Source organism: Lampetra fluviatilis, chromosome 43 (genome assembly GCF_964198595.1).
Source record: "Lampetra fluviatilis chromosome 43, kcLamFluv1.1, whole genome shotgun sequence".
NCBI classification, from domain to species: domain Eukaryota; kingdom Metazoa; phylum Chordata; class Hyperoartia; order Petromyzontiformes; family Petromyzontidae; genus Lampetra; species Lampetra fluviatilis.
The window spans coordinates 4,011,675-4,038,367 of record NC_136317.1 but is presented as its reverse complement, the minus strand read 5'-3'; the positions used below and the strand labels follow the sequence as shown (position 1 = coordinate 4,038,367).

The 26,693-nt window shown below is 51.4% G+C and overlaps 1 protein-coding gene across 2 annotated transcripts; it reads left to right on the top strand.

The window, feature by feature from the left end:
- The first annotated feature begins 4,898 nt into the window (after nt 1–4,898).
- On the top strand, nt 4,899–25,577 carry NUFIP1 (nuclear FMR1 interacting protein 1). Of its 2 annotated transcripts, XM_078876172.1 has the most exons (10): nt 4,899–5,331; nt 5,856–6,016; nt 9,315–9,416; nt 9,575–9,637; nt 10,484–10,560; nt 11,209–11,301; nt 14,128–14,378; nt 16,115–16,258; nt 21,425–21,822; nt 23,334–25,577. In XM_078876172.1, exons 1-10 carry the CDS (start codon nt 5,031–5,033, stop codon nt 23,640–23,642), a joined length of 1,899 nt encoding a protein of 632 aa, XP_078732298.1. In that variant the 5' UTR covers nt 4,899–5,030; the 3' UTR covers nt 23,643–25,577. The 2 variants fall into 2 exon arrangements, with proteins under 2 accessions (XP_078732298.1, XP_078732299.1); XM_078876173.1 differs by lacking the exon at nt 16,115–16,258.
- The last annotated feature ends 1,116 nt before the right edge of the window (nt 25,578–26,693 follow it).

Sequence of the window (26,693 nt, the reverse complement as noted above, 5' to 3'; positions counted from 1 at the left end):
TGCACTCAGTCACATAGTCACTTTATAATGTTTTCTTGTTCATGTTTTTGTTTTTTTGTTTGTTGCGGTTGCACCCGATTCAAGAGCCGAATGGCTCACAGGGCTGTACCAAATAAATTAAACTTGAAACTTGAAACGTCCTGGTGCCGGCACACGCCGTCCAGGAGTCAAGCCCCATCACGATGCAACATCAAAGCCAATAGCGACTGGCTGCTCAAACGTAAGCATCGAGGGCGACGGTCAGAATCTCCACTTCGTAGCACCGGGCCGGCGGTGGGAATTCCAACATTTCCATCACGGCAGGAGCGAGTTTATCCGCGAGGCAGCCTCTGTTGATTACCCCGCGGAGTGGGACAAGTTTGGTTTCATTTTTCTAGCCGGGGAGGAGCAGGGTCATGAACTCGTGACCCCTCCGACTGTGAAGCAGCTCACTCGACTGCTGAGCCACCCGGCTGGATTCCAGTTCCTGCCAAAAATCCATACCGCCCGAGTGCTCCATAATGTTACTTGATGGCAGAGGTCGCAACCGGGTACCCGATACCCGTACCCTACCCGATACCCGGCTACCCGTACCCGGTCGGGTATCGGGTACGGGTAGCCGTTTGCGACCCTGGTGCGGCCGGGTACGGGTAAGGAATCAAAACCCGTTTGCGACCTCTGCTCGATGGGCATGTACAGACCTGCTGAATTAAGGCCTCCCCACGTCATGCTGGTCATTGGGGCTATATTTGACCATGCTTCACCACGCTGGTCAGTGCGAGATGTTGATAGGCAGTCAGCATAGACATAGTACAGTACAACAATGGATTTTGCTGCACTGCCCTCATGATGCACACGTTTGAGATGCAAATTACTTTCCAGAGCGTTTCATAATCCAGAGAACACTCTACTGTATTAGCAATGACAGAAGCGCCACGTAAAATTCATCTTACAGATCGCGAGTTCAAATTCTGGCTGGGGGTTGACTCAGCCCATCATCCCTATGGGGGTCGATAACGTGAGTACAATTCTATGGGAAATTCAAGAGTGGGTTTTCTACACACAGGGCGCTATGGTGGCGAGATGTTAACTACTACGCCTGTATGTTTGCAGTTTGCATGTTCTCCCCGTGATGGCGTGGATTTTTCTCCAGGGCTTCTGTTTTTTACATCCACATTTAGAAACGCGCGATTAGAGTTATTGGATGCTATAAATGTCTGTACGATAAGCCACTTCGTTGAGCTATCATTTGTGGCCTGGTAGCTTCTGAAAAAAAGAACTATACAGCTCGGTGGCACGTTACCTGGTAAAATAAAATAGGTCAAGAATCATGAGTGGTCCGGTATTTATCTTTTTTTTCCACAGCACCTGTTAAATGCCTGCCACCGTTTCCCCATTGTGAAAGCACATGCCAGTGTCTTAGCAAATCAGATGTGTTTCTCAGGAACAAACAAAGCCTAATCTCCTTTCTGTGCATTCTTGAAAGCTGCCACTAACTAAACTAATATTAATTTAGCGAGTGTGTATTTAACTCCGGACATCTGAGACTAAATGGTGCACACGTCCATTTAGACCCGAGGCAAGTCTTTGAGAGGTAATGACATTTGCTGAATACTTCATTGAAATGTCACGAAGCATTATATATTTTAAAAAAATGTATCCATTTGAGTGATTTTTTATGAAGTTGAATTGATGCAGAAATGTTGTAGTTTTATCCTGTATCCAAGTATATCAAATGCGATTGAGAGATACATATTTTACGATGTATAGACTTTAAAAACGACACTAAAGGGTACATAAGTTGCTTTTTAATGCGACTAGGTATACGATATGTAGCTGATTAATTTTCAGAATCAACTCTGGGTAATTCAAGTGCCCTATAAACATGTTCCATAATGATCATATCAGTATTTAAATGTGTAATGTCTTAATGACGAAATGTGTTAAATTTTTATACAGCAATGTGTTTGGTTAGGCTTGAGCTAAAACACATTCCTGCGGAGGGAGCTGGTAGGAACGTTGGGTTGCTCGGTCAATGGCCAGGGTCAACGGCGGCGTGGTGTATTCCGCAAATATGGCCGACTGTGAGGGCGGGCACAAGCCGGCGTGAGTAGGTTAAACGTTGAGTTTTATAAGGGCACCACGGGGTGACCAGCCCCTCTCCAACCAGCCCCACCCCTCCCACCCCCCACCCAGCCCCACCCTCCCCACCCAGCCCCTCCCCACCCTCCCCACCCTCCCCTCCCCACCCAGCCCCTCCACTACCTCCCCTCCCCACCCAGCCCCTCTCCACCCTCCCTTCCCCACCCAGCCCCTCCCTCCCCACTCAGCCCCTCCCTGCACGACGGACACAATAATCCCCTGTGGGCTGGTGTAACCAGGAGGTTCCTACCAGTACAATACTTGTCTTGCGACCAACATTTGGCCAAATATTTAAGTATCCTAGCCCAAAATTATATTGGAAATAATCAATAATGTTGAAGCCCTTAGTCAAGGTTCGCTGTGTCGGAGGTCGTTCATTCTCCTCTGATGTTCCATTTGTCTCGAGCTCTCTTTCGACAGCTGTCCGTGCTGTCAACTCCCTTCAAGTTCAAGTTCATTTATTAGGTATAGCCCTGTGAGCCATTCGGCTCTTGAATCGGGTGCAACCGCAACAAACAAAATAACTAAAACATGAACAAGAAAACATCTTAAAGTGAATATGTGACTGAGTGCAAACAGAAAATCCAAGAAAAGACAGCAAAATATTGCAGAAAAAACCACCGTACACCAACGCTGTGTGCAAAAATCCCAGTGGGATGCAAGTCAAACAACAACAACAACAACCATAAGACAACTTAGATTAAGGCCATCAGTCTAACTCTGTACTACAACAAACAAACATGGCCAAACCAATACACTTTTCGAAATCACCAAAATAAAGCCATGAAAGCAATGAAAAAGCAATCATAGGAACTGTGACGGAATTTTCACAATAAATGGCATAAACATGTACTACCAAAACCTTGCAGCCATAGCTGGCTGCATGAACCACTCCCCAACAGCAGCAGCATCAATAGGAGTATTGTAATTTTTCAATGCACCCTGCCCTCTGTTCAACTCTGGGCTCAAGACCTTTCTTTTTCCTATTCTTATGACTGCCTCTCACACTTTGAGAAAATCAATATCCCCTCTGAACAGCATCTCAAGATGGGTTATATTTCAAGGATATTAATCCAGTTGTAGATGGTCAGACTGTCGGGCTTACGGGGAAATTTTTCCAAACAGCAAACTCTGGACTGTGTTCTTGGTTCTTTCGGTAAAGTCACGTAGAAGGGAAATAATAAAATAATAAAAATAAAACATCATAAAATACAATTCACACGACGTTTCGGCCACACCGCAAGCAGCCGTCCTCAGGTGAAGAACAGGGCTGTCGGAAAGACAGCGTCCGAATGAACACCACCAAGCTTGGCAGCGTATATTTTAAATATACGCTGCTTGTGGCCGAAACGTCGTGTGAATTGTATTTTATTATGTTTAATTATTATTCTATTATTTCCCTTCTACTTGACTTTACGCGAAAGAACCAAGAACATGAATCCCTGCAGTCACCAAAGCTTTAAATCTAAACTCTGGCCTGGTTTACACTCTCTGTGTCTCATCGCCACCACTACCAACACCGCCACCAACACCGCCACCAACACCACCACCAACACTACCACCACCAACACCGCCACCAACACCACCACCAACACCACCACCAACACCACCACCAACACCGCCACCAACACCACTACCAACACTACCACCACCAACACCGCCACCAACACCACCACCAACACCACCACCAACACCACCACCAACACCGCCACCAACACCACCACCAACACTACCACCACCAACACCGCCACCAACACCACCACCAACACCACCACCAACACCGCCACCAACACCGCCACCAACACCACCACCACCAACACCACCACCACCACCAACACCGCCACCAACACCGCCACCAACACCACCACCAACACCACCAACACCAACGCCACCACCACCAACACTACCACCACCAACACCGCCACCAACACCACCACCAACACCACCACCAACACCGCCACCAACACCGCCACCAACACCACCACCACCAACACCACCACCACCACCACCAACACCGCCACCAACACCGCCACCAACACCACCACCAACACCACCAACACCAACGCCACCACCACCACCACCAACACCGCCACTTTTTCCCACGCACCAAATCGGGACGTGCTTTTCAGTCGTCACCAGGTCTCGCAACAACAACAACAACAACCCGTGCATTGCCATGAGACACACCATGATGCTTCCCACCCTCGATGCCGGCACGAATCAAACCCTGCCACCCGAACACAACGTGCCAACCATAACAGAGGGGGTGAAATGTGTCATTAAACCCTCCACCACCCGACACAGCCAATTAGTAAGGTTTGTCACGTAAACAGAACGTGCTAATTCGTTACACGTACAGCAACACCGGTGTTTTACAATTTGAGCATTCAGATTGTAAATGTGGATTTGCTCTCCCAACACAGCCGCTGTGCTGTACATTACGGATGACATTTGTCGCGAAAGCTCACTACGTGTTGTTACAACGTGACAATTTCACTGCACCGGTTACCACGTGGGACAAGGCAGCAACCCTCTCGGCGTTGCCATGGCGACGCGAGGCGAACCCGTCGACCCCGCCCCGCCCCGTTCGCCCCACCCCACGCCCCGCCCACCCCACGCCCCGCCCACCCCACGCCCCGCCCACCCCACGCCCCGCCCACCCCACGCCCCACCCACCCCACGCCCCGCGCACCCCACGCCCCGCCCGCATCACGCCCCGCCCACACCACGCCCCGCCCCCACCAGGCCGCGCTACAGCGGAAGTGACGTGAGGCACCGGAAGTGGACGCGCACGTGCGTGCCATGTGGGAGCCGTGTTCGCGTGTGTGCCGCTGCTTGTGGGTTTCTCGGTGTCTGACGCGCGCGTGAAACCCCCACGAGGTTGTTCCGCGGCCCCTTGACCAGACGCTATGGACTCGTACGGGATGATGTTTCGCCCGCCGAACGCCTCCACGGTCTGGCGCGGTCCGCCGCCTCCTCCACCGCCTCCCCATTTCAGCGGGCTGCCCTGGTCAGGGCCTTGGCCTGCGTGGAGACCGCACTTTCCTAGCGGACCCCCCTGGATCAGTGGTGCTCAACCCGGGCCTCACAGCGGCCTCCCATCGGGACCTCCACCTGGACCTCCACCCGGACCTCCACCCGGACATCCACCCGGACCTCCACCCGGATTTGGTTGGGGGAACCAGTGGGGATCTCCCCCTGCCAGACATGGTAATGTGGTATTTATAATACAGTTTAACTGTCGGAGTCACGTTTAACAATTGCCATTTGGTAGATGTTTACTTCACAGGGTATGGTTGCTCGTCCTATAAGTTGAATGACTAACTTCGGCTGTGTTGCATAATCATTTGCAGTGCTGTGTTTTGTATAGTATAGCAGGAACAGCAGTTTATTTCAAGCAGCCGCCGTCAACTGCAGAAACACCAATGCGATGAAACTATCGGTCACCTGTTGTACGACATATTCTTAGGTTTTTTTCGGTAAAGTCACGTAGGTAAAACATTTAAATTAATAAAAATAAAATAAAAAATTCACGACGTTTCGGAGGCATTTTTACTTTTATTAATTTAATTTTTTTACCTACGTGACTTTACCGAAAAAACCTAAGAATATGAATCCTTGCAGTCACGAAAGCTTCAAATCTGTTGTACGACAGTTTACGAAGGCAGTGAGTGCTCTTACTTCGGAACACCCCATTATTTGTGTCATGTCTTTCTCTTTGTATCTCCCTTCAGGGGGACCGGCAAGAGGCGGCGGCGGCGGTCATGGGGGTCGTGGAGGTCGTAGGGGTCGTGGTGGCAACCACCCAAAGCGTTTCGCGTCCCCACATGGCCAGCCGCAACATCCTGCGCCACAGCGGGATGACGACAACCACCAGGGCCCCCCTAAAAGCAAGGTAGCCGCGGTTCTCTGGACTGCCACTCTCTTCGGGAATTAGCCGCCTCGAAGGCTGGCTGGTAAAGCTCCTTCTTCTTCCACGCGTTTGTCCCACTAATGTGGGGATGTCCTCTCTCCTTGCCAAACTTCTGCACGCTGCCCTGCGCCATCTGATCGCACCACATCGCCGCCACCACCACCTCTTCTGCATTCCTCTTGATTTCTTTCCTTCCACTTGCATCACTTGCCACCTTTTGACCCACGTAATTTCCCTGTTGTCTCTCCGCATGACCGAAGCACACCAAAGCCTTTTCTCTCTCTCTCTCTATTATTCTCTCTGTCTCTATTATTCTCTGGCATCTTCCGTTCAAGCACCACGGGCAAACAGGACGCGGTTGCTGCCTGCACTGGCAGAGTTTGTCCGCGTGGTGGCGCTCGCCACCGCACGCAGAGGAGACGCTCAATGCAACACGCGGAGAGCCCGATAATGGTATTTTCAGTTTTTTTCATTTATTAGGTATAGCCCTGTGAGCCATTCGGCTCTTGAATCGGGTGCAACCGCAACAAACAAAAACATGAACAAGAAAACATCTTCAAGTGACTATGTGACTAAGTTTTGATTTAAAGCTTTCGTGACTGCAGAGACCCACACTCCTGGCTCCTTCGGCAAAGTCACGTAGAAGGGAAACAAAATCATATAAACACAAAACAATAAAAACCCTCACGACGCCTCGACTGCAACACAAGCAACCATCATCAGGTGTGAAATCCACAGCAAGAATTTTTTTTTTTCTAATTTTCTTGCTGTGGATTTCACACCCGATGACGACCGCCTGCGTTGCAGTCGAAACGTCGTGAGAATCCCTACTGTTTTACATTTATATTACTTCACTATTTCCCCTCTACGCGACTCCACCGATGGAGACGTGCAGACCGGTGGTGCGGCATTGGTGCTCAAGAACAGATTTAACGCAAATATATGAAGCCCGGTCATCGTGAACGCTTTTAGAAATAGGCGTGTATCGACCCCAACCCCTTCCCTTGGCGACTTTATAACTTTTCACGATTAGAGGGAACGATTTGATTCAAGGATCGATTACCCTTTGAATCGCTGCCTTGGCCTCATGCGGCGTGTTGTTATTTTGCGCGCGTTAAGATAAATTCGCATATTATTGGCGTGTTCTTTTTTTGAAGTCGTAAATTATCGATTTTAGACGCGCAATTTCATTAATGTTTCAAAAACATTAACAATGCATCAATGCCGTACTTGTACGCGTACATGAAACAGCTAAATATATAGCCTCGGCCAGGGATCAGCACCTTATGGCTACGGAGCCGCATGCGGCTCTTTAAGGACTGCTGCTTACGTGACGTTATTCACAAGCGTTGCAGCTCTTGAAACATTGAGGTTTTTTTTTATATATACCGAATTCGAAAAAAAAAAATCTCGTTATTTTGGTTGCTGACCCCTGCCCTAGTCCAAGGCCTCAGTTAAATGTCCCTTGAGAGCGAGAGAGCCAGAGTGACAGTTTGGCGAAGATTGCACTTGCGTATGGATCGGAGCGCTGAGCCCTCTAGAAACTTTTGGCGCCTTTGACGAGCGTTGCGGAGGTGATGACGCCGAGAGGGATTCGTGAAAGTCGTGAGAAACGAAGAATTGAGAGGACGGGTGAAGGTCGCGTCGAGAGAGGAGAAGTTGGCCGGGAATAGGCCGCGACGGTTCGGACACGTGCCCAGAAGGTCAGAAGACCGTATTGGAAAGCAAGTTCAGACCGTGGAAGCCGAGTGTGAGAGAAAGAGGCCGAGACTCAAGAGAATGCAGTGAGAAGTTGCCATCGAGGACCTAAGAGCATGTGGCGGTGCTACTTTGGAGATGGCGATGGGGCCGAAGACTGCGGAGAGAGCCCCACTTGGTGTGACGAACGCTCGGCAGAAGAAGAGAGGATTCTGCTTCACACCGCCGGTGCCATAACAGCTTTGAAGTTGTCAAATTAACTTTTTATTTCTTTACATGAGACCGGTTTTGTATGCACAGATGCTGAGAAAAAAAATCCTCAGTAAAGGATGGATATGGGAACTTGGGAATTTCAACACGTGCAAATGTAATACGAATAATGTGTGGGTCTTCTTGTCAGTCCACTGCTGGATGAAGGTACTCCCCACGTAGTGTTTTGTTTGGTGAAGGAGAATTTTGGGGTCCAGAACTTGTTCAGATGTCACTCGCTTACCCCAGTGCTCGCTGTGGCCGGCAGTCAAACTTAAGTCGCACTTTTTCTTTCTTCTCTCGTATCTCACTGTCCCATCCCAACCTCTACACTCCCAATCTATACCGCCCCTCACCGTGCCTCCCTCACCCAGCGCCCGGTCTCGCTCTCGTTCCTTTTCCCTGCTTGCTCCCCTTCATGGAACAAACTCCCACTGCAGCACGTAAAACAGTAGTCTTCGTCATCTTCGCCATAACCTGCTTCCATTCCTCCCTGAAAACCCATCTCTTCTCCCCTAGTCCATCCTGCTGCTACTCCCTGCCTCCACCCCCCAGCTACAACCAGGTCTACCCCAACTCCCATCATGAGCCCTACCACTACCCCTACCCATACCACTATCCCTACCACTACCCCAACCCCTATCACTACCACTACCCCTACCCATACCACTTCCCCAACCCCTAGCACTACCCCAACCCCTATCACTACCCCTACCCATACCACTATCCCTACCACTTCCCCAACCCCTATCACTACCCCTACCACTATCCCTACCACTACCCCAACCCCTACCACTACCCCAACCCCTAGCACTACTCCTACCCCAACCCCTATCACTACCCCTACCCATACCACTAGCACTACCCCAACCCCTATCACTACCCCTACCCATACCACTTCCCCAACCCCTAGCACTACCCCAACCCCTATCACTACCCCTACCACTATCACTACCCCTATCACTACCCCTATCACTACCCCTATCACTACCCCTATCACTACCCCTACCACTATCACTACCCCTACCCATACCACTTCCCCTACCCCTAGCACTACCCCTACTACTACTCACTGCCCGTTCTCTCTGCCCCCGCTCCCCAGCCGCGACCAGGCCAACCCCAACCCTCCTTGACCACTCCCACCTGGTCCTCCTGTCACCATAACTAAACCACCACTTTCAATAACAACCCCACTCTTTATTTCAGCCACTATCATCTTAAGCACAGTTTTACCATTGTTGTTAAGTGTCTTGGAATGAGGCGCTGTATACATCTACATGAGATGACGGTCATCTTAAATATTCTCCCTCTCACATTCCCACCCTCTGTGCAGAAAAAGAAGAAGGAGCCAGTGTACACCCACTTTTGCGACACCTGCGACCGTGGGTTCAAGAACACGGAGAAGTTTGACGAGCACATGTCGCAGCACACCAAGGTATACGCGCAGATATTGAAATCCTGCAGTCAATTGTCCCCCACGGTTCATCGTCAGCATCATCATCATGATCAGCCATGAGCAAGACCACTGCCGAACGATGGCCATAAATGTTGTAACAGTTTGGCTTCTCCGTCTGGTGCGGGTGTGTTTTGCAGTGCAAGGTGGAAGGCTGTACCTTTGAAGCTCACGAGAAACTGGTGCAGATTCATTGGATGAATGTATGTATTTTCTTACAATTAACGTAGAACAGGTTAATTATTGGAAATGTACAAATCACTGCGACCAATTAACTCCGGGATTGTGTCTGATCTCAACCAGAATAGAAGCTAAGCAGGGTTTTAATTTGGTTTCTACTCGGCTTGGAGAGTACTTGGGAATACCAAGTCTTGAGTACCTAGAAATAGCAGGTGTTGAATACCTGGGAATAGCAGGTGTTGAGTATCTGGGAATCCCAGGTCTTGAATACCTGGGAATACCAGGTTTTGAGTACTTGGGAATATCAGGTGTTGAATACCTGAGAATAGCAGGTGTTGAGTACCTTGGAATATCAGGGGTTGAGTACCTGTGATTATCAGGTGTTTAAGGCGTGCGATGCGAGATGGCGTAAGAGTTGGCGGTGTTGACTGCGTTTCCCTCGTATGTGTGGGTTTTCCCCGGGCTCTCCTTTTTCCCTCCATGTCAAAACGCTCCTTCATGAATTTGGGCAAACATCCCAACGCGAGACCCCTCCTGAAAATGTTCTAGAAGCTTATTGAACCATTCCCTTGACAGGTGATGAGTCATCTTATGCAGAGCATAATGGAACACGTGTGGTTTTTTTAAAATGCTCTTCTGCAAAGTACACAATGATACGTGCCTTTTCATAAAACCCAAGCTGACCGCTCTACTCACCATTTTGCTTTTTGTCTTCAGTTTCCATCCTTTAAAATGTTATTCAAAGTGCACGTGGTTTTTACGAGGCCACGCTGGGCGATGACTTAAACCGGTGCGGCCTGGCGTGCCACCTCGATCGCCTCCGCTGCTCTCGCTGACTCTCCCGCCCCCTCCCCCCCTGCGTGTTGCAGAGGCACGCGCCGGGTGCCAAAAAGTTCAAGCTGGAGACGGCGGAGGACATTGCGAAGTGGCGAGCAGAGCGGCGGAAGTCAGTAAACCCGTCTCGTTGCGTCGCACAACACGGGGCCACCACGGCACTTGATGTTTTCACTGTCACCCCCACCGCGCTGTCAAGATCGCCTACCAAAGTGCACTTTCTCTGCCTTATCAGAGACTCCGGTCACTGCACGGAGTGGGGGCGGGGGGGGGCAAGCCTTATCTATAAGAGCGCTGCTGGATTAACACGTGAAGCGTCTTTCCCCAGCGTAAAATCAATGGCGCCCCCTTTCTGACTGTCGCCACCGACTGAGTGTCCCTCCCCGGCTGCGATTTTCCCTCTCCGTTTTCCGCATTCCGCGTGGCGTTTACAGCCGGGAACAACTCCGAATAATAACCCCCGTTGCGGGCATTGGGTGTCGTTGAGCAGCAGCACCCCTGGCTCTCACTGGGGAGGCATCCACGGTCTGTCCAGAGATGCCTCGTTTTGTTCCACCTTGTGACCGTCTTGAACAAAATCGACGCGCGCTCGCGTGAACGCCTTCGCCGTTGTAGCATGACGACGCGCGGTTGTAAAGGTGAGCCTTCGCTCCATCGGTTGAGAGTCGCGGCGATCATCTCGTGTTTTTGTGACGCGACGAAGTTTTTTTTTTCCCCCCTTTATCTTTGATGTATTTGCTTCTTTAATTGATTTTCCCAGGAATTTCCCGACCACCGCGAATGTGGCTCGCAAGAGAGTGCTGAATGAAGAGAGGGAGGCCAGAGGAGACGTTTTGACGACAGCGCAGTTTGGGTGAGTGGATTTTAAATTTCATTAAATGTTTTATGCTTTGCCCTGGGGGGGGCACGGTGACCTGTTTTTTTTTCTTCTCTCTTTCATCTTTAATAATTATCGAACTGCCAGTCGTGCGGATTGACGGGTTCCCAGAGCTTGCAACCGCGAGAGTGAGTCACTGTTTTTATGGGAGGTGTGTCGTCAAGGCAACGTCCAAATCCCGCCACGATAACCACGTGTCCGTCAAACGGGCCACCCGGATACCCTAGACAAAGGAGCGGCGCTGCTGAAAACTGGTCTCCCATGTTTGACGGGTGTTCTCGTTGCGACGTGCGGAACCATTAACCCCGCGAGAGTCGGCCTGGCTTCTGATTTAAACTAAAACTCAACTTTTTTTCCTAGTTTACCAGGTGTTAGGCGCATTGAGCTATATAGCTGTTTTTTCAGAAGCAACTTGGCCACAAATTATAACTCAACGAAGTGGCTTATGTTGAAATTTTTCGCAGCCTAATACTCTAAACGTATGTTTCTAAATGTGGATGGAAAAACCGGAGGGTCTGGGGAAAAATCCACACGACCACGGGGAGAACATGCAAACTTCAAATATACGGGTGTCAGGGTTGGGTTCGAACCCACGACCTCCTGCATACCAGGCGAGGGAGTTAACATCTCCTAGCCATTTTAAAGCTTTCGTGACTGCAGGGATTCATCTTCTTGGTTCTTTCGGTAAAGTCAAGTAGAATGGAAATAATAAAATAATAAAAATAAAACATAATAAAATAATTCTCACGACGTTTCGGCCACAGAGTCATTCAGACGCTGTCTTCTCGACAGACCTTTCTCCACCTGAGGACGGCTGCTTGCGTTGTGGCCGAAACGTCGTGAGAATTATTTTATTATGTTTTATTTTTATTATTTTATTATTTCCCTTCTACGTGACTTTACCGAAAGAACCAAGAAGATGAATCTCCTAGCCACCGCGGCACCCTTTTTAAATCCTTTATATTAAGTTCACTTGCTTGCTTGCTTGCTTCCGCGCTTACGACCGTGCAAATCTTTCGGTCGTTTTTTAACCCACTTCTCGTGATCCAATCGAGCTGACATTTTCCACACAAACTCGTTGTGCGTGACAATTTATTTTCGTGAAATTTTTTTTCCAAAATGTTACACTTTTTAGGAAAAAATCAATTATATTTAATTACCAATTGCTTAATGGTGACAGGCAATCATCTGACCCATAGGTGGCAGCCATCTCAAGCCAGAGGACGAGAGGACTCTAGCCGCCACGCATATAAAGGATTTATAGTGAAAAACTTTGTTTTTACGGGTTAATTTTTTTGAGTTGTAACCTCGGCTGGAGTGGCCCAGCATGGCAGCTTAAACAGAAATTGGCAAACTCGACCCAGACTCGTCAGCCCACACACGTGTTCGAGTCGGTGGTTAAATAAAAACTTTCGAATGAGCATCTTTTTGGCAGTACATGTACCGATGGCTGCGTGTGATTACGCAACGGGTTTATTTTTCGAGTGGTGTTCACACGCACGTTTAGTTTACGTTGGATGCCACTCGAAGATAACGTTTTGGTATACGGGATAGTCGAGGTTTGAAGACGCGCTGATAAATCGGTTGAGCTCGCGAAACGCGCGTCGAATCGCACGTGTAAGAATCCATGTGTTTCGGTTCGTACTCGTCGTACGTAATGAGTTCGTGTGAACCCCTTGCAGCCATCAGAGGCTGCTAAATTAACAACAATGTAAAAAAAAAGCAACTCCTGAAATGACTTGCAACCAAGAATCGTGATAATTTTATCGAATTTCTGGGCAATATTGGAGGGTGGGGGGAGGGGCAGAGGGGGGGGGGTTGGGTTGGGTGGGGCTGAAACTTCTAAATCATTAAACCCCGAGTACAGATACCATACCGTGCGTACGGTCGTGGCAATTTCACGCACGCGAGTCTCACGGTGTAAAAGATCTCTCGCCATTGTTCACAGACCCAGGCTGTTGTTGGGCCGGCGTCGCGGCCAAATTTGGTAAAGTTACCCTCCCCCCTGTTACTCGGTTGCACGATCGCCTCGGCAACTAGCAACGATCGCTTTGCCGGGGCGAGGAGACCGCGTGTGTGTGTTTGAGACGGGAGAGGAGTAACCCAGTATGAGACTGCCTCGGGGAAACACCTGCCGCGGTGGAGGATCCTGTGGCGATACAATGCAGCGTTTTACGACAATGCAGGGTGGATTTCTGCATGGAGATCGCATCCCAGGACAATGCAAGTGGGTGGGGGGGAACACGCTGATCCAGAGAACCCGAGGAGTGTTTGTTTGTTTGACGAGAGCAAGGGAATGACATAATTTTACAGACTACGGAGAGAATTGAGACAATGTTATAGCAGAAGTGCTTCTAAAGACAACTGCAGAGAGAGATGCATTATTGCGGCAGAAGAGGAGAGGAAAATCTTGAGCCTGAAACGGAGCAGGGCAAGGATCTCGGCTGTGTGGACAAGCAGAAGAAGGGAGTTCCAGACATCGGGAGCAGCAGCAGCAGAGAGAGTGACATCCCCGTTGTCGGAAGGTCGAATGAGGCTTTGGACAGAAGGCCTTTGGGTTGCAGTAGCTCAGAGAATGTGAAATTAGGGGAGTAGAGTGGGAAACGAGTAGGGATGTTAGGGAGGTGTACGAGTCGACCGAAGATCTTGAAGTTGGTGAGAAGCGATCTTGTCTCTCTGGTGGAGGGATCGGAGGACCCCGGGCAATGTGGTCTCGATGACTGGTGCGAGCTTGTGAGCCAACTCCGACAGCCGTTTTGAAACACCCGTGGATGGGGGGGGTGGCTCTGCCCGTTCTCCCAGGAGGATGCGCGGTCGCGGGCGGTGGCGAGGCTGCGGATCGTGGAGGCACAGAGAGCGTCCGGGTGACCCGGGGGGCGACTGGAACCACAACGGCGAGGAGCGACAGACAACCCCCACCCCGAGTCAACAACGGTCCGGCCCGTCGGAGACGAGCCAATCGGCAGCCGGCGACGAGGACCGCGTGGGGAATGCCGCAAAGGCCTATGGGAAAGAGGTTGACCCGCTGAGCATTCTGGCAGACAGCGACGGAGGTACGTCTTGACAGTCTGTTGATTTTCGTTCCGTTCTCGTGTGCAAGAAATGTGATTTGTTCGTCGGTCGGTTGAAGCCTTCGAGTGATTTTCATCGTGCGGAGTTGAGTAAGAATGAACAAAGGACCCGGCTCATTTGCATAAAATAACTTGAGTACAAAATCTCTCCCCTGCCCCTCCGCGGCAGGATGTCGCACGCCCTCTGAGGGGCTCACAAGATTGAAACTCGTTTCTTTATAACCGCCTTTTCTCTTTGAGTCTGTTTTCCTTCCCTCGCACCTCCCATTCGCACGGTTGGCCACGTACGTTGCGAAAGAAGTTCACGGGGATGTTTGTTCATTCGTCCGTTGAGCGGCGGTGCCCAACTCCACGAGTGGGCCACGTCGCCTCCGGGCGTATCGCCGGCTCGAAATGAAGTGCCTGTGATGTGACCCCACACCCCCCGCACCCTCCACGCCCCCCACGCCCTCCACGCCCCCGAACGCCCCCCACGACGTTGCAATGGAAGTGATGGCAGCCGGATTGGCCAATGGGTGGCCCTCGGCTCGCGTGTCCCCAACGTTGTGCTTTTCTTTCGTCGGTCGGTCGAGAGAGAGATAATACTTTTTTTTTATGAAAATTACAATTGCATTTGTTATTTATCCAGAGAAGCCTTTGTTGAGTCTCGAGACTCTTTTAAGGAGTGCACTGTACTTCAATGTTTGGCCAGCGGTTTGACAAGGAGACCGGAGGACCCAGAGAAAATCAATGAAGTGTAAGGTCGGAGGGGGGTGGGGGTAAACGCTCCAAGCTGCACGAAAGGTGGATTCAAATTCCGTAGCCGCGCTGCCGTCACTGGCCACCTCGCAAGTCTATAGCGCCTAGCACTCCCGGGCAGTCCCCGTCTACTCACCGGCACCCAGGGCTCTCAACTCTGCTTCAGCGTCTGACATCTGACGAGGCTGGCGGAGGGCGGGGGGAACGGTTTGGTCGCGGGCGTCGTTCGATCGTCGCGACGTTCTGTTCCGCGCGTTCGTTTAGGGGCGGAGCACTCCGTCCGCCGTGCCGCTACAAAGGGAGCGTCGTGCCGCGTGGCTGTGTTTTCAGCCCCGCCTTGCTCAACGGAGCCATTGTCTTAAATGTCAACGTACTCTCTCCGCCTCTCTCTCTCTCTCGTACGCGGCGCTGTTGGGGAACAACAAAGGCGGATGCGGCGCGCGACAGTGGCGTGTGCGGCACCTGCCTTCGGAACGAACTCTGCGAGGGATGCGTGCGCGTGTCGCGGGAACGCGTCCTTTGGACGCGTTGACCTCGGTGCGAACCCACGGGCCGCTCGGCGGTCGGAGACACGGGGTTCGGACGCGGCCGCGAGCTCGTTAGGTGTAATTGGTCAAAGTTCCAGCTGTATGAGATTGAGGCAAAGTAACATTGCTTTGACTTCTTCTTGGTTCTTTCGGTAAAGTCACGTAGAAGGGAAATAATAAAATAATAAAAGTAAAACATAAAATAATTCTCACGACGTTTCGGCCACAACGCAAGTAGCCGTCCTCAGGTGAAGAACAGGTCTGTCGGAAAGACAGCGTCTGAATGAAACACCACCAGGCTTGGCAGCGTATATTATTGCTTTGACTGCCGTGCGATTGCGTGAGATGCAATCTGCACGAAGGACGACGCGATACCAAAACCAAGCCTAAGAACACCATTGTTGTGGTTGATGTTGTTCACGTGCGTGCGTCATTGTCGTGTTGTGGCCACAGACTCAGACAGGGAGGAGAAGGCGGCGGCGGCGAATATCGGCGCCAGCGCCGTGATTCCGTGCTGCGTGACGGCTGGGCTCGGCGCGCTCATGGCAAACTACGGGAGCGACTCGGACAGCGCGAGCGACGACGAGCCACCCCAAGGTGAGGGTCGTGGGGGGTTGCGAGGTCAGGACGGGGAGGGGTCAAACTATTTAAAAATATATATTTTACCAGGTAAGGCCCACTGAGCTATATAGCCCGTTTTCAGAAACGACCTGGCCACAAATGATATCTCAACGAAGCGGCTTATCAAGTGGAAATCTATCACAGCCAAGTACTCGAAACGCACGTTGATTCTAAATGTGGAGTGGAAAACCGAAGGACCCGGAGAAAAATCCACGCGACCACGGGAAAAACATGCAAACTCTAAATATACAGGCGTCAGGGTCGGGATCAACCCACAACCTCCTGTATCCCAAGCACGTAGGCCGCCCAGATGAATTGTGTTGAGCCTTCAAGCCGCTCACAGCAGGTTTGTTGACGGCACGAAGGGGGACGTGAAAGTGAAGAGGCCTTGAGCAGGACATCGCGAGACAATGGACAGCGAGCGACACGGGTGACGCGATGGCAGCAGGGGATTGATCGTGTCCAAGAGGATGGCTCGCCTTCGATGTGGAGCGATGAAGTAACGAATTGGCACGTTGTTTACGTAACAAACCTTACTGGCCGTGTTGGGTGGTGGAGGGTTACGACACATTTATACTTACACGAACTAACCCAAAAACTTTTATTATGATTAATATTGGTCGCGAAAGCCTGCTACGTGTTAAAGTCTTTTCACACTCGTCTCAGGCAGCGTGCATCGCCTGTAGCGATGCAAAACTATTACGTTTTAAAGAGTTAATTGGGGGGTCACAAGAATACCTGGACCACCCATTGCAGCAGCCGGGGGCCGAACGGTGCGACTGTTTTGCATCGGCCCTTGCAGAGCTCGCACGGGTGCAGCGCACGGGTGCAGCGCACGGGTTAGCTGGCGAGTGTGCAGGCGGTACGACGGCAGCTACGAGTCCCGGACTGAAGGGGGGGGTGGAGGAGGGGTGTAAAGTTCAGCTGGAAGGGAAACCGGATATAAAAATCCACGCGAGCACGGGGAGAGCTAACATGCCTACTCCAAATATAGAGGCGTCGGGGTCGAGATCGAACCCACGTACTCTCCTGTATACCAAGCGGGGTAGTTAATATCTCCTTGCCACCGTGATGATGATGAGAGAGAGACATGCAAACTCCAAGTATAGAGGCGTCGGGGTCGAGATCGAGCCCACGTCCTCCTGTATACCAGGCGAGGTAGTTAACATCTCCTAGCCACCGTGACGATGATGAGAGAGACATGCAATCTCCAAATATATAGAGGCGTCAGGGTCGAGATCGAACCCACGTCCTCCTGTATACCAGGCGAGGTAGTTAACATCTCCTCGCCACCGTGACCTGCTGACAGCGATAGGTGGGTGGAGCGGGGGGGGGGGGGCACCGCCCCTTCGCTCATTCGATGCGCCATCGCATCGTGCCAGCCAACAACGGCGGTGCTTGTGCGTTCGCTCGCCACACTTGGAAAGTGGATATGAGCTCGGCGAATTAGGGAAAATCCTAATGATCGCGGCCACCTGCTTGGACGTGCCGTGTCGCTTGAAATACTGGTCGCGTTTCTCGGAAGTGGAGCGGATTAGGTGACGAGTCTAGAAAGCGATGATACGCGTGCGCGTGTGTGCGCGTGTAGTGCAGTGTAGTATAACGTGACGGGAGAGAAGCCCTTCCTGGCACGAGTTACTCGCAGCAGCTGTGAGTGCCAAAAGTGATGCCTTTTTAAAAAGCGGGTGGCTCAAGTCACATCACCGAGCCGCGCCCCACTGCCGAGAACCTGGGTTCGAATCTGGGTTTCAGCCGCCGGTGATTAAATCGAGTTCTCAAATGACGGCGAGTTAATGGTCACCAATGGATTCGATTTTTGTTTAGCTACTTCGACCGATTTCCAGCTCTGAGAATGATGCCCACTCCTGGGCTTGATTGCCGTGTCAGAGACATTTCTCTGCAGCAGGGCAATGTGGGATCAGCGCACCAATCGGCGCGTAGATGAGAGGCCACTTGGAAGGGATCTCGGAAGTTGCTGCGCGAAATCCGCTTCCGCCCGCCGTTCTCTACGCCCCCATGCCGTGGTGGAGTTTATCCCGTGATCACGATGCCGATCGCGCAGTTGGAATGAAACTGGGGGGGGGGGGCAGGGGCAAAAGACGCAGCACGCCTCGCCAGCGCGCGTCCACGCGATCGAGAGTGACCAAGCGCGTCACACCGACGACCCCGGATGGCACATAATGGCGACGAGGTGGTTTCGTCCACGTGTTCGGCAGATGGCCAAAATTAACGTCGCTAAATCCGATCCTTTAGTGGAGGCCGCAGGTCCTCAGACGCCCCTCGTGTACTTCACGAGCCGGTGCCGCTCCACCGGCGGCACTCGTGCTACCCTACAGAAATGCCGCCCCCCCCCCCCCCCGCCTCTTTCGATCGCTCGCGGCTTTTAGATTTTTTTGCGAGCGCATGCGGCGGGGGGGGGGGGGGTGTGACGAAGGATCAGTTAGGTCGCTGTCGATTCGTTTGAGGGGCACGCATCGTGCGGTGACGGGGGGGGGGGGGGGTTTGCGCGACTCCTGCGAAGGAAATCGATTCTATTTCGATTTAAAGCTTTCGTGACTGCAGGGATTCATCTTCTTGGTTCTTTCGGTAAAGTCACGTAGAAGGGAAATAATAAAATAATAAAAATATAACATAAAAAAATCATTCTCACGGCGTTTCGGCCACAACGCAAGCAGCCGTCCTCAGGTGAAGAACAGGTCTGTCGGGGAGACAGCGTCATTCAGACGCTGTCTTTCCGACAGACCTGTTCTTCGTCATTCAGACGCTGTCTTTCCGACAGACCTGTTCTTCACCTGAGGACGGCTGCTTGCGTTGTGGCCGAAACGTCGTGAGAATTATTTTATTATGTTTTATTTTTATTATTTTATTATTTCCCTTCTACGTGACTTTACCGAAAGAACCAAGAAGAGAAATCGATTCTGTAACGGAATCAAGCGAATGAAATCGTGACGGTTCGGTGGAATTGCAAAAGGGGCAAGTGGTTCCCTCTGTCTCGTGGCTGAGTGTTAGTTACCCACCCAGAAACTGGACATTCTCTTTTGCCTCATGCCATCTCGCTTGTATTATTCCTCAACAAAAGTCCTTCATTTGCGCCGTTTTCTTCACTCCATTCGCATATTAATATCGCACGAAAATGTATTTGGCATATGCATTACATACGCTTGAAAATGATTGATTCTTATTCACAATCCTGAGAATACGAAATGGCATTAGTTTATGCCAAGATGCATAGTTACACACCCAACCCTTGAACGTGTCCAATGAAGAAGTCTATCCACGCTTCTAATCCAGCACTGTGTGGGAGGCAGCAGAGAGGGTTGATGGATCCCACAAATTTCGTGAAACTCCATTCCCCGTGGGAGTCGAGGTGCCATACCCTGAAGACGCCGAAGTGTGAACTCATCTCCATCTGTGTTCTGTCTGTACGGGATGGGTTTTTTCAAGACGCCCTGGTTTCCTCTCACATGCGAACACTCATTCATTGCCTCAAAACACTTTTGACTTCAAACTTTCGTGACGGCAGGAATTCATATTCTTGGTTCTTTCGGTAAAGTCATGTAGATAGAAAATAAAAAATAAAAAAAAAGATTAAATAATAATAATAATAAAGAAATTTTAAATATATATTTTTTTGCTTTTATTATTTTCAATTTCTTACGAATTTTAATTATTTTCTATTTTACTTTTATTTTTTTCATTTTTTGTTTTCTGTCTACGTGACTTTCCCGTAAGAACCAAGAATATGCCTCAAAACACCTTCCTATGTCGAGGACCACAAGAGCTTGGGCAGTTGGCGACGGCTCACCGCGTGGCTGCTGCCATTCCCGCTCGCCTGTGTTTCCCCCTCGTGCCTCTCGGTTCTCTCTCGTCGAATGTGAGCAAATGCTGTCCACTTTAAAATTGTTATTATTATTGCGGGGCTTCGAAGCATTCCATACGCGAACGCGGTTCAGTCGATTCAGAAATGTCGAGCAGTTGCGGAATTTATTTTTGTTTCTTTTTCCTGGAGCTCGGGCTAAGCTCGACGCGTAAATCACCTGCCCCAGGCTGTTGGCGCGATAGCGATCGCAGCGCCAGCCCCAGGGTGCGCTGCGGTCAATCGAAGCGACGCCAACCGCGGAGTTGTTCGACCGAGACACCAGGGGTGCGTGACCTACGACCCTCGCATCGGACACGGCCGCTCGGCGCGGTGTCGACCGTCCCCGCGAGCGCTGGTGGAGGGCGAGCGGTCGGTGAACAAATCGGCGGCGGGGCAGTTCACCGGCAACTCGCTTTTCACTTTTGTTCGCGAACTTGAACCGATCCTGTGGACTACAGATAGTCCCCGAGTTACGATATTTCGATGTTACGATTGCGATAGCGATACGACAAAATTGTTAAATATTTTAAATTTCGCGCGGCAGGCAAACGCAGCAGCGTACGAGGTACGATACTGTACGTTGGGACGGTGTCGGGATGTTCTGTACGCATCTCCCGCCTTGTGTGGTAATGCCTCACTCTCACCAGCGGTCTCGGTGTTAAGTTGTCTCGGTGTTAGCGCGTGTATCTTTCTCTGTGTTTCAAAGCATGTTAAAAGTTTTTATAGCAGATAGGATTGTTTCCTGAAAAAACTTTCTATTAAATTGCCGTTCATATAGGTAGGATGAGAATTTACCTTGTTTTTTTACTTTATATTTTACTGTGCAATACAGTATTGTAATTAATAATTACATACAGTATATAGTTTATACAGTACGGTACTGTAAATTGCTCTGTTTTGCTAAATCATCACCATTCTTTAAGACTCCTGGGTATGCTAGGCCATCTTCGACTTACGATATATTTGACTTACGATGGGGTCGTCGTAACGCATCTCCATCGTAAGTAAAGGACTACCTGTATTGAGTTGCTGTTAGCGACTTACCCTGTTGAAAGCCGCCCAGAGTGTCGAAAGCTCTTGTCCAAAACGTGGCGCAAACCAGAGCAACAATCAAGAGGACAGTTTGCAATCACGTGAACATTTTTACCCTGATGTCTACTCGCCGGTAGCTGCGATACGACAATTCACAAAACGTCCCGAGGACAAACACATGTTTGGAAAGCGTTTGCATAATCTACGTGCGCGCGGATCTTCCTAACTTCTTTTTGTTTGTCCGTTCACAGAGCTGTCGTCCAAGCGGCCTGAGGCTAAAGAACCGGAGCGACGTTTCCCGCCCAGCAAGGCCGCCGAGAAGTCGCTGAACGGCGACGCAGAGCCGCCCGGAACCCAAGCGCAGGACAGCGGGGATCTAGCAGCGGAGGAGCCAAGAGATCCACAGTTGCAGGGCGGCAACGGGCGGGGCGGCGACGGGCGGGGTGGCGACGAGCGAGGCGGCCAGGGACAGGGCGGCCGCTGGCAGGGTGGCCGCTGGCAGGGTGGCCGCTGGCAGGGCGGCCATGGGCAGGGCGGCCGCTGGCAGGGCCGCTGGCGAACAGGCGACCGTGGGAAGGGCCGAGGGAGGGGCCGGGGCGGACACGGACATGGACAAATGGCCAAGCCTCGGCCCACGCTGCTGGCAATGGTAAGAGAAGTCTAGCCACGCGGCGGCGTGTCGGTTTTAACCCCCCCCCGTGTGACGGGTCTCCCGCCGCCACGCCCGCCAGTGATTCCATGAGTTGTTGTCACGGTTTGTGGTCGTGGTTACATTCAAGAATGGGTTCTGTTTTTGCCTCCTCATGGTCACATTTGGATTGAACCACTGTGAACTCTGCAAGTGTATGAATCGCCGTGCGAGTCTGTGGCTCTCTATTTGAGCCCACTTAGGGAATCATTGTTAACTCCATGCAAGTCTATGGGTCGTTATGCGAGTATGGGTCTCTGTGTGAGTGAGTCTGTGTATCTCCATGTCAGTCTATGGGCTCTACGTGGGCCCCCTTGGCAGTGAACTAATGTGAACTCTAGAAGTTGAACAGAGGCATTGAAGCAATCTGCCGTTCATACACTGAATCCCTTTCCTGGCTTAACCAATATTGGCACAAAGTTATCAGTCGCATTTTTTTCTAGCCATACACACGAGGGATGTGATCCTCCTTTGAAGTCGACGTGTCTCTCGTGCATCCCGCGACTCTCCCCACGCAACGGCTCTCGGTGTCCTCGTCCGTTCTTCGCCGGTGATTGTTCGATGCATTGGCCACGTGACGCGATGCCACGATACGTGCAGACGCCGTCGACGTATGGGAGACGGGCGCGAGCAGATCTCTTGAACGACGGGAGCGTCGCGCTTGCGCCCGTCGCGTGTGTCCGCTCGCCGTGTCTCACTCGTCTGGCTCGTCCTGCGCGGAAGCCACGTCGGCGGTGTCCATTTAACGGTTCGTAGATTCGTCGGTTAAAAAATGAGATTGTTACGCTCGTGGTACATGCTGCGGTTCGCGCGACAATCGCTGGCTGTCGATTCGTTGCGTGCCTCATGTGCTGCTGGGTCACGCTGGTCCTGCAGCTGCTACTACGTTCGTCAAAGTAGAAATCAAATCACCTTTCGAATCAATCGAATGGCGATTGTGAATCGCCGACGGTTTGTGCGAGCGCGAGAAGGGCGAATCTTAGCGTGCGTCGTACACATCACGTGGCTCGGCTGTCTTGACAGGTATCTGTTACGGCTCGTGAAACCTCTCAACTCCTCCCCCACCCGCCGCGTATCGCTTTGTCAGTTTCTGCCCAAAAGGGATTTGTTTGTGGAGCGCGCTCGTGTTTAATAACACGGGTGCCATGGGCTGACAGCCCGGGCGTCACGCGGAAACCTGCCGAGGAGTTTGCGTTGTTGTCTTGGGGGTGGGTACTGTACCCCTTAAATAGACCCCGCGTGGTTAAACAATTGCGAGCGCACTTGCTCGGACTTGAATTTACGACGACGGTGTTTTATTGCTGCCAAAAAGAAATGGGCCGCTGGGATCTTTTCCGCGAGACAACTTTGATGCAATTTAAATGTAAATTTCCGTGGCATTCATTCCAGGAGCCGGCTTGTCTGGGTGATGTTTTAATCTCGTGTCCCCTTCTTCCCCCCATTGCCCCCCATCGCCCGTGATCTCTCTGCAGCTGCTGGCACCAGACATGAGGAAAGAGAGGAATGCCCTCCTGCAGTGCGTCCGCTACGTCGTCCAGAGAGGCTTCTTCGCGCCGACCGGCGAGCGGAAGCCCAGCGCGGGAAGTCGCGCCGATTCGTCCCCGTCGAACGACGCCGAACCGACGGGCGTGGCTGAGAGGTCGGAGGTGACAGGTCACCGCGACTCCGAGGAGGGTCCCGTCGATGTTGCAACGATCTCAAAAGAAACGGCGGTCGACCACGACGCCAGGGCCAGCGAGGAGATCTGGGAAACTCCGCCCTTGGTGGAGGTGCCCACTTAGGAGGTTCCGCTTCCCGACGCACAAACTCGGCGAAGAGAGAGAGAGAGAGAAAAAAAACGCATGGACAGGAGGATTGGCCAGTGTGTTTTTTTTATCTCTTAACATTTTTGGAACCTCATCAGTGCTGCGACGTGTCTGTGGCCACGTGGCACCGCGATCTTCGGCCTTTGCGGGGGCAATGGCGGAGCCAGGATTTTGAGGTCGGGGGGGGGGGGGGGGGGCAACCCCTCCAGCAATGAAAAATGATAGGAGTTGTTAGTAAGTGAGGACTTGTCCCTTGCTTTTTTATTCGACGCGTGTGCGGCGATGACGCAGCCATCGATCGAGGGTCGAATTCGAACCGCGTTGTGTGATCGGCTCGCTGAAGGTGTTTGCCTTCAGGAAAGTCGTGTACTGTATACGCAACTGCGCACAATTCTGTGAGTCACTTATAACCGCTTTGCCGTTACTTATTGCCAATGATGGACTCAGACTATTGTCCTATCATCTCATAGAGTCCCTGGCAAGTAATAATATGCTACACAGTGGCAGTGAGGGTCGCAAAATGCCGATTTATTACTAATAAACCCCAATGATCCGATCAAAATTAGGGATTTCGATCGGATCATTGGGGGGGGCACGTGCCACCGCACCCCCCCCCCCCCACTGGCTCTGCCAGTGTGCGGGGGAGCATGAGCTGCAGTCAGCTGCTGGGGCATCCGTCTTGCGGAACGCTCATAATTCTGTAAGCGCAGACAACTTGCGACGGTCACACGGAGTCCCCTGTGAACAACGGAGTCTTCCCGTTACTGCCGAGCGTATTGGAATAGATCAAGTCGCGCGTGATGTGCCAAACCTGAGACGACCGGTACATCACGCCGCACTCAAGCGCACTCGCTTTTTACATTTAGCACGGAGGAAGGGGGGTCGGGGTGCGTGGGGGGGATTTTTATTAAACTCTGTACAGAGCCCGGCGCATCACCTTACTGTTGAGAACGGTCCACAGAAGGAGACATCTCGGAACCGTATCTGAGATCCCCCTTCAAGTGGCGGAGGCCACTGCAACTTTCCGACTCACTCTGCTACCGAGGCGTGTGTGCGTTGCATGGCAATCTAACCGAATAAAATATATATTGTCCAGAGCTGTTTTTTTTTACTTTTTGCCTAATTAAATGAAAAAATGAAGTTGGATGTGATGGGATTGCTGCAGTCAATAACGATCAGCTGAAACCATCAAATGTCGCCACACTTGATGACACGGTTTCATCACAGGCGGCTTAACGCCCGAGACCCCGAGCCCAGCGGGCCACCTCCGCGTGTTTATTATTTTGTCGATTTGAAAAGAGGGCCATGGGCATTGATTTGAGCTTAAAATATACTTTATGATGACACGCGGGACACATTTCAGCCAATTGCAAGCCGGCAGTATCATTCGCCTCGGATCGCCCATTTATATTGAAATTGAGTTATCGGCGTTGTGTCGTCAGACTTTAAATTTTTCAACTCTGCAGGTAGTAGTGCATCACACGCTGTCAAGAGAACTGCCCTGGGAAGAAGCCATCATAGAACTACATCTGGGGTAAACCAAAATCGAATTTCCTATCCACACTTGGGGCCGATGCTCTGTAAAGTGTTCGTCTTGTCCATTCAGATAATGAAAATAATTGTAAGGGTTGCGATGTGACGAATTAAAGCACAGAAGCAAAGCTTTTTGGTTCGTTCGCTGGTGACTGAGGCTGCGACGATCAACACGCTGCACCTGGGAAGCCACTTTAATCGGATTGAAACGCAGGATCCTGGCTCTGTGGTCTCCGGCGCTCCGTGATCGCAAGCAGCAGCCTCGAGTCGTTTAACAAAGCATTCAGTTTCGACGTCACGAAAAAATGTCAAACACGAGAAATTCCCAAAGCCGCGTGGTTTTTGAGAAATGCGATGTTTATTTTCTCTCCCGTCTCATCGTATGCCTTGAGTGAAAGATATTCCGCGCAAAATGTTATAAACGTTTGCAGATTTTTCTGCACCTTTTCTTCTCACAAACTTCGCCAGTTGTTTGTGACTGACTGACTGAGTGACTGAGTGATTGACTGAGTGAGTGACTGACTGAGTGACTGAGTAACTGACTGAGTGAATGACTGAGTGACTGACTGAGTGACTGACTGAGTGACTGGCTGAGTGACTGGCTGAGTGACTGACTGACTGAGTGACTGAGTGTTTTTTCAAACGCAGGCACAAAGTTGGGAGCCAAATGGCGTTGGTCTAAATTATTGACATAAGAACTGCAAGGGGGCCGTGCGGGCTGCCCGCCGCCCCCCAGAGCGCGCGTTTGATTATCTGGGTAGCACGTCTTGCCAGGACACGTCGCAGCACAGCCAAGCCTCTGTCATGAGAACCGAAATGGGCCGCACGGGCGGGCCCGTGGGCAGCAGGATTTCACGCCACGCGCCGTCAGGCACTACCTTGCGGCCCCGTTACACTATCTGCCCACACGCTCTTCGGGGCTCTGTTCTGTGTGTGTGTGACCACAGGGAGCGGTGGTGTAGCAGTTAGCCGCGCTGCGCTACGAACCCGGCGACCCGAGTTCGATTCCCGCTCGCGAATCCAGTGACGATTATCTGAAAACGGTGCTGGGCCTACCCTAGGTCGACTCGGCCGCAGATGAGTACCTGGTGCTGTGTGTAAACATCGCCACTGGGGAGAGAAAGGCAGCCGGGCGTGGTGTTGGCCAACCACCCCCTGGCGTGCCGACCTTCGTAGATGCCTGCCAACAGCACTTGCCCCAACAGTATGTTGAGGCTGTACGGTGGATCTTTGTCTTTGTGGCCACGGAGGAGGGTAAATTTGAGGAGTGACCAGGCGGTCAGAGAAGCGGCGAGGCGGGGGGGGGGGGCAAGGTTGTGGTCACAGAAGGTGGGAGGAGAGCTGGAAAGGGTTCGAGGTGGAGAGATAGGTTGAAGCTGGTGGGTGGAGAGGAAGGCAGGTGGCGACGCAGGTGGTTAAGGGTAGGAAAATGAATAGAGAAGTGTAATAATGTGTAGAGTGGCTTGACAGGCGTTGGAGAAGTGGGCCCGTGGG

Coding starts and splice junctions, on each gene's coding strand:
- NUFIP1 (XM_078876172.1), top strand. CDS start 5,031: ATGGACTCGTACGGGATGATGTTTCGCCCGCCGAACGCCTCCACGGTC. Junction 5,332..5,855: donor ATCTCCCCCTGCCAGACATG/GTAATGTGGTAT, acceptor ATCTCCCTTCAG/GGGGACCGGCAAGAGGCGGC. Junction 21,823..23,333: donor GGCCCACGCTGCTGGCAATG/GTAAGAGAAGTC, acceptor ATCTCTCTGCAG/CTGCTGGCACCAGACATGAG.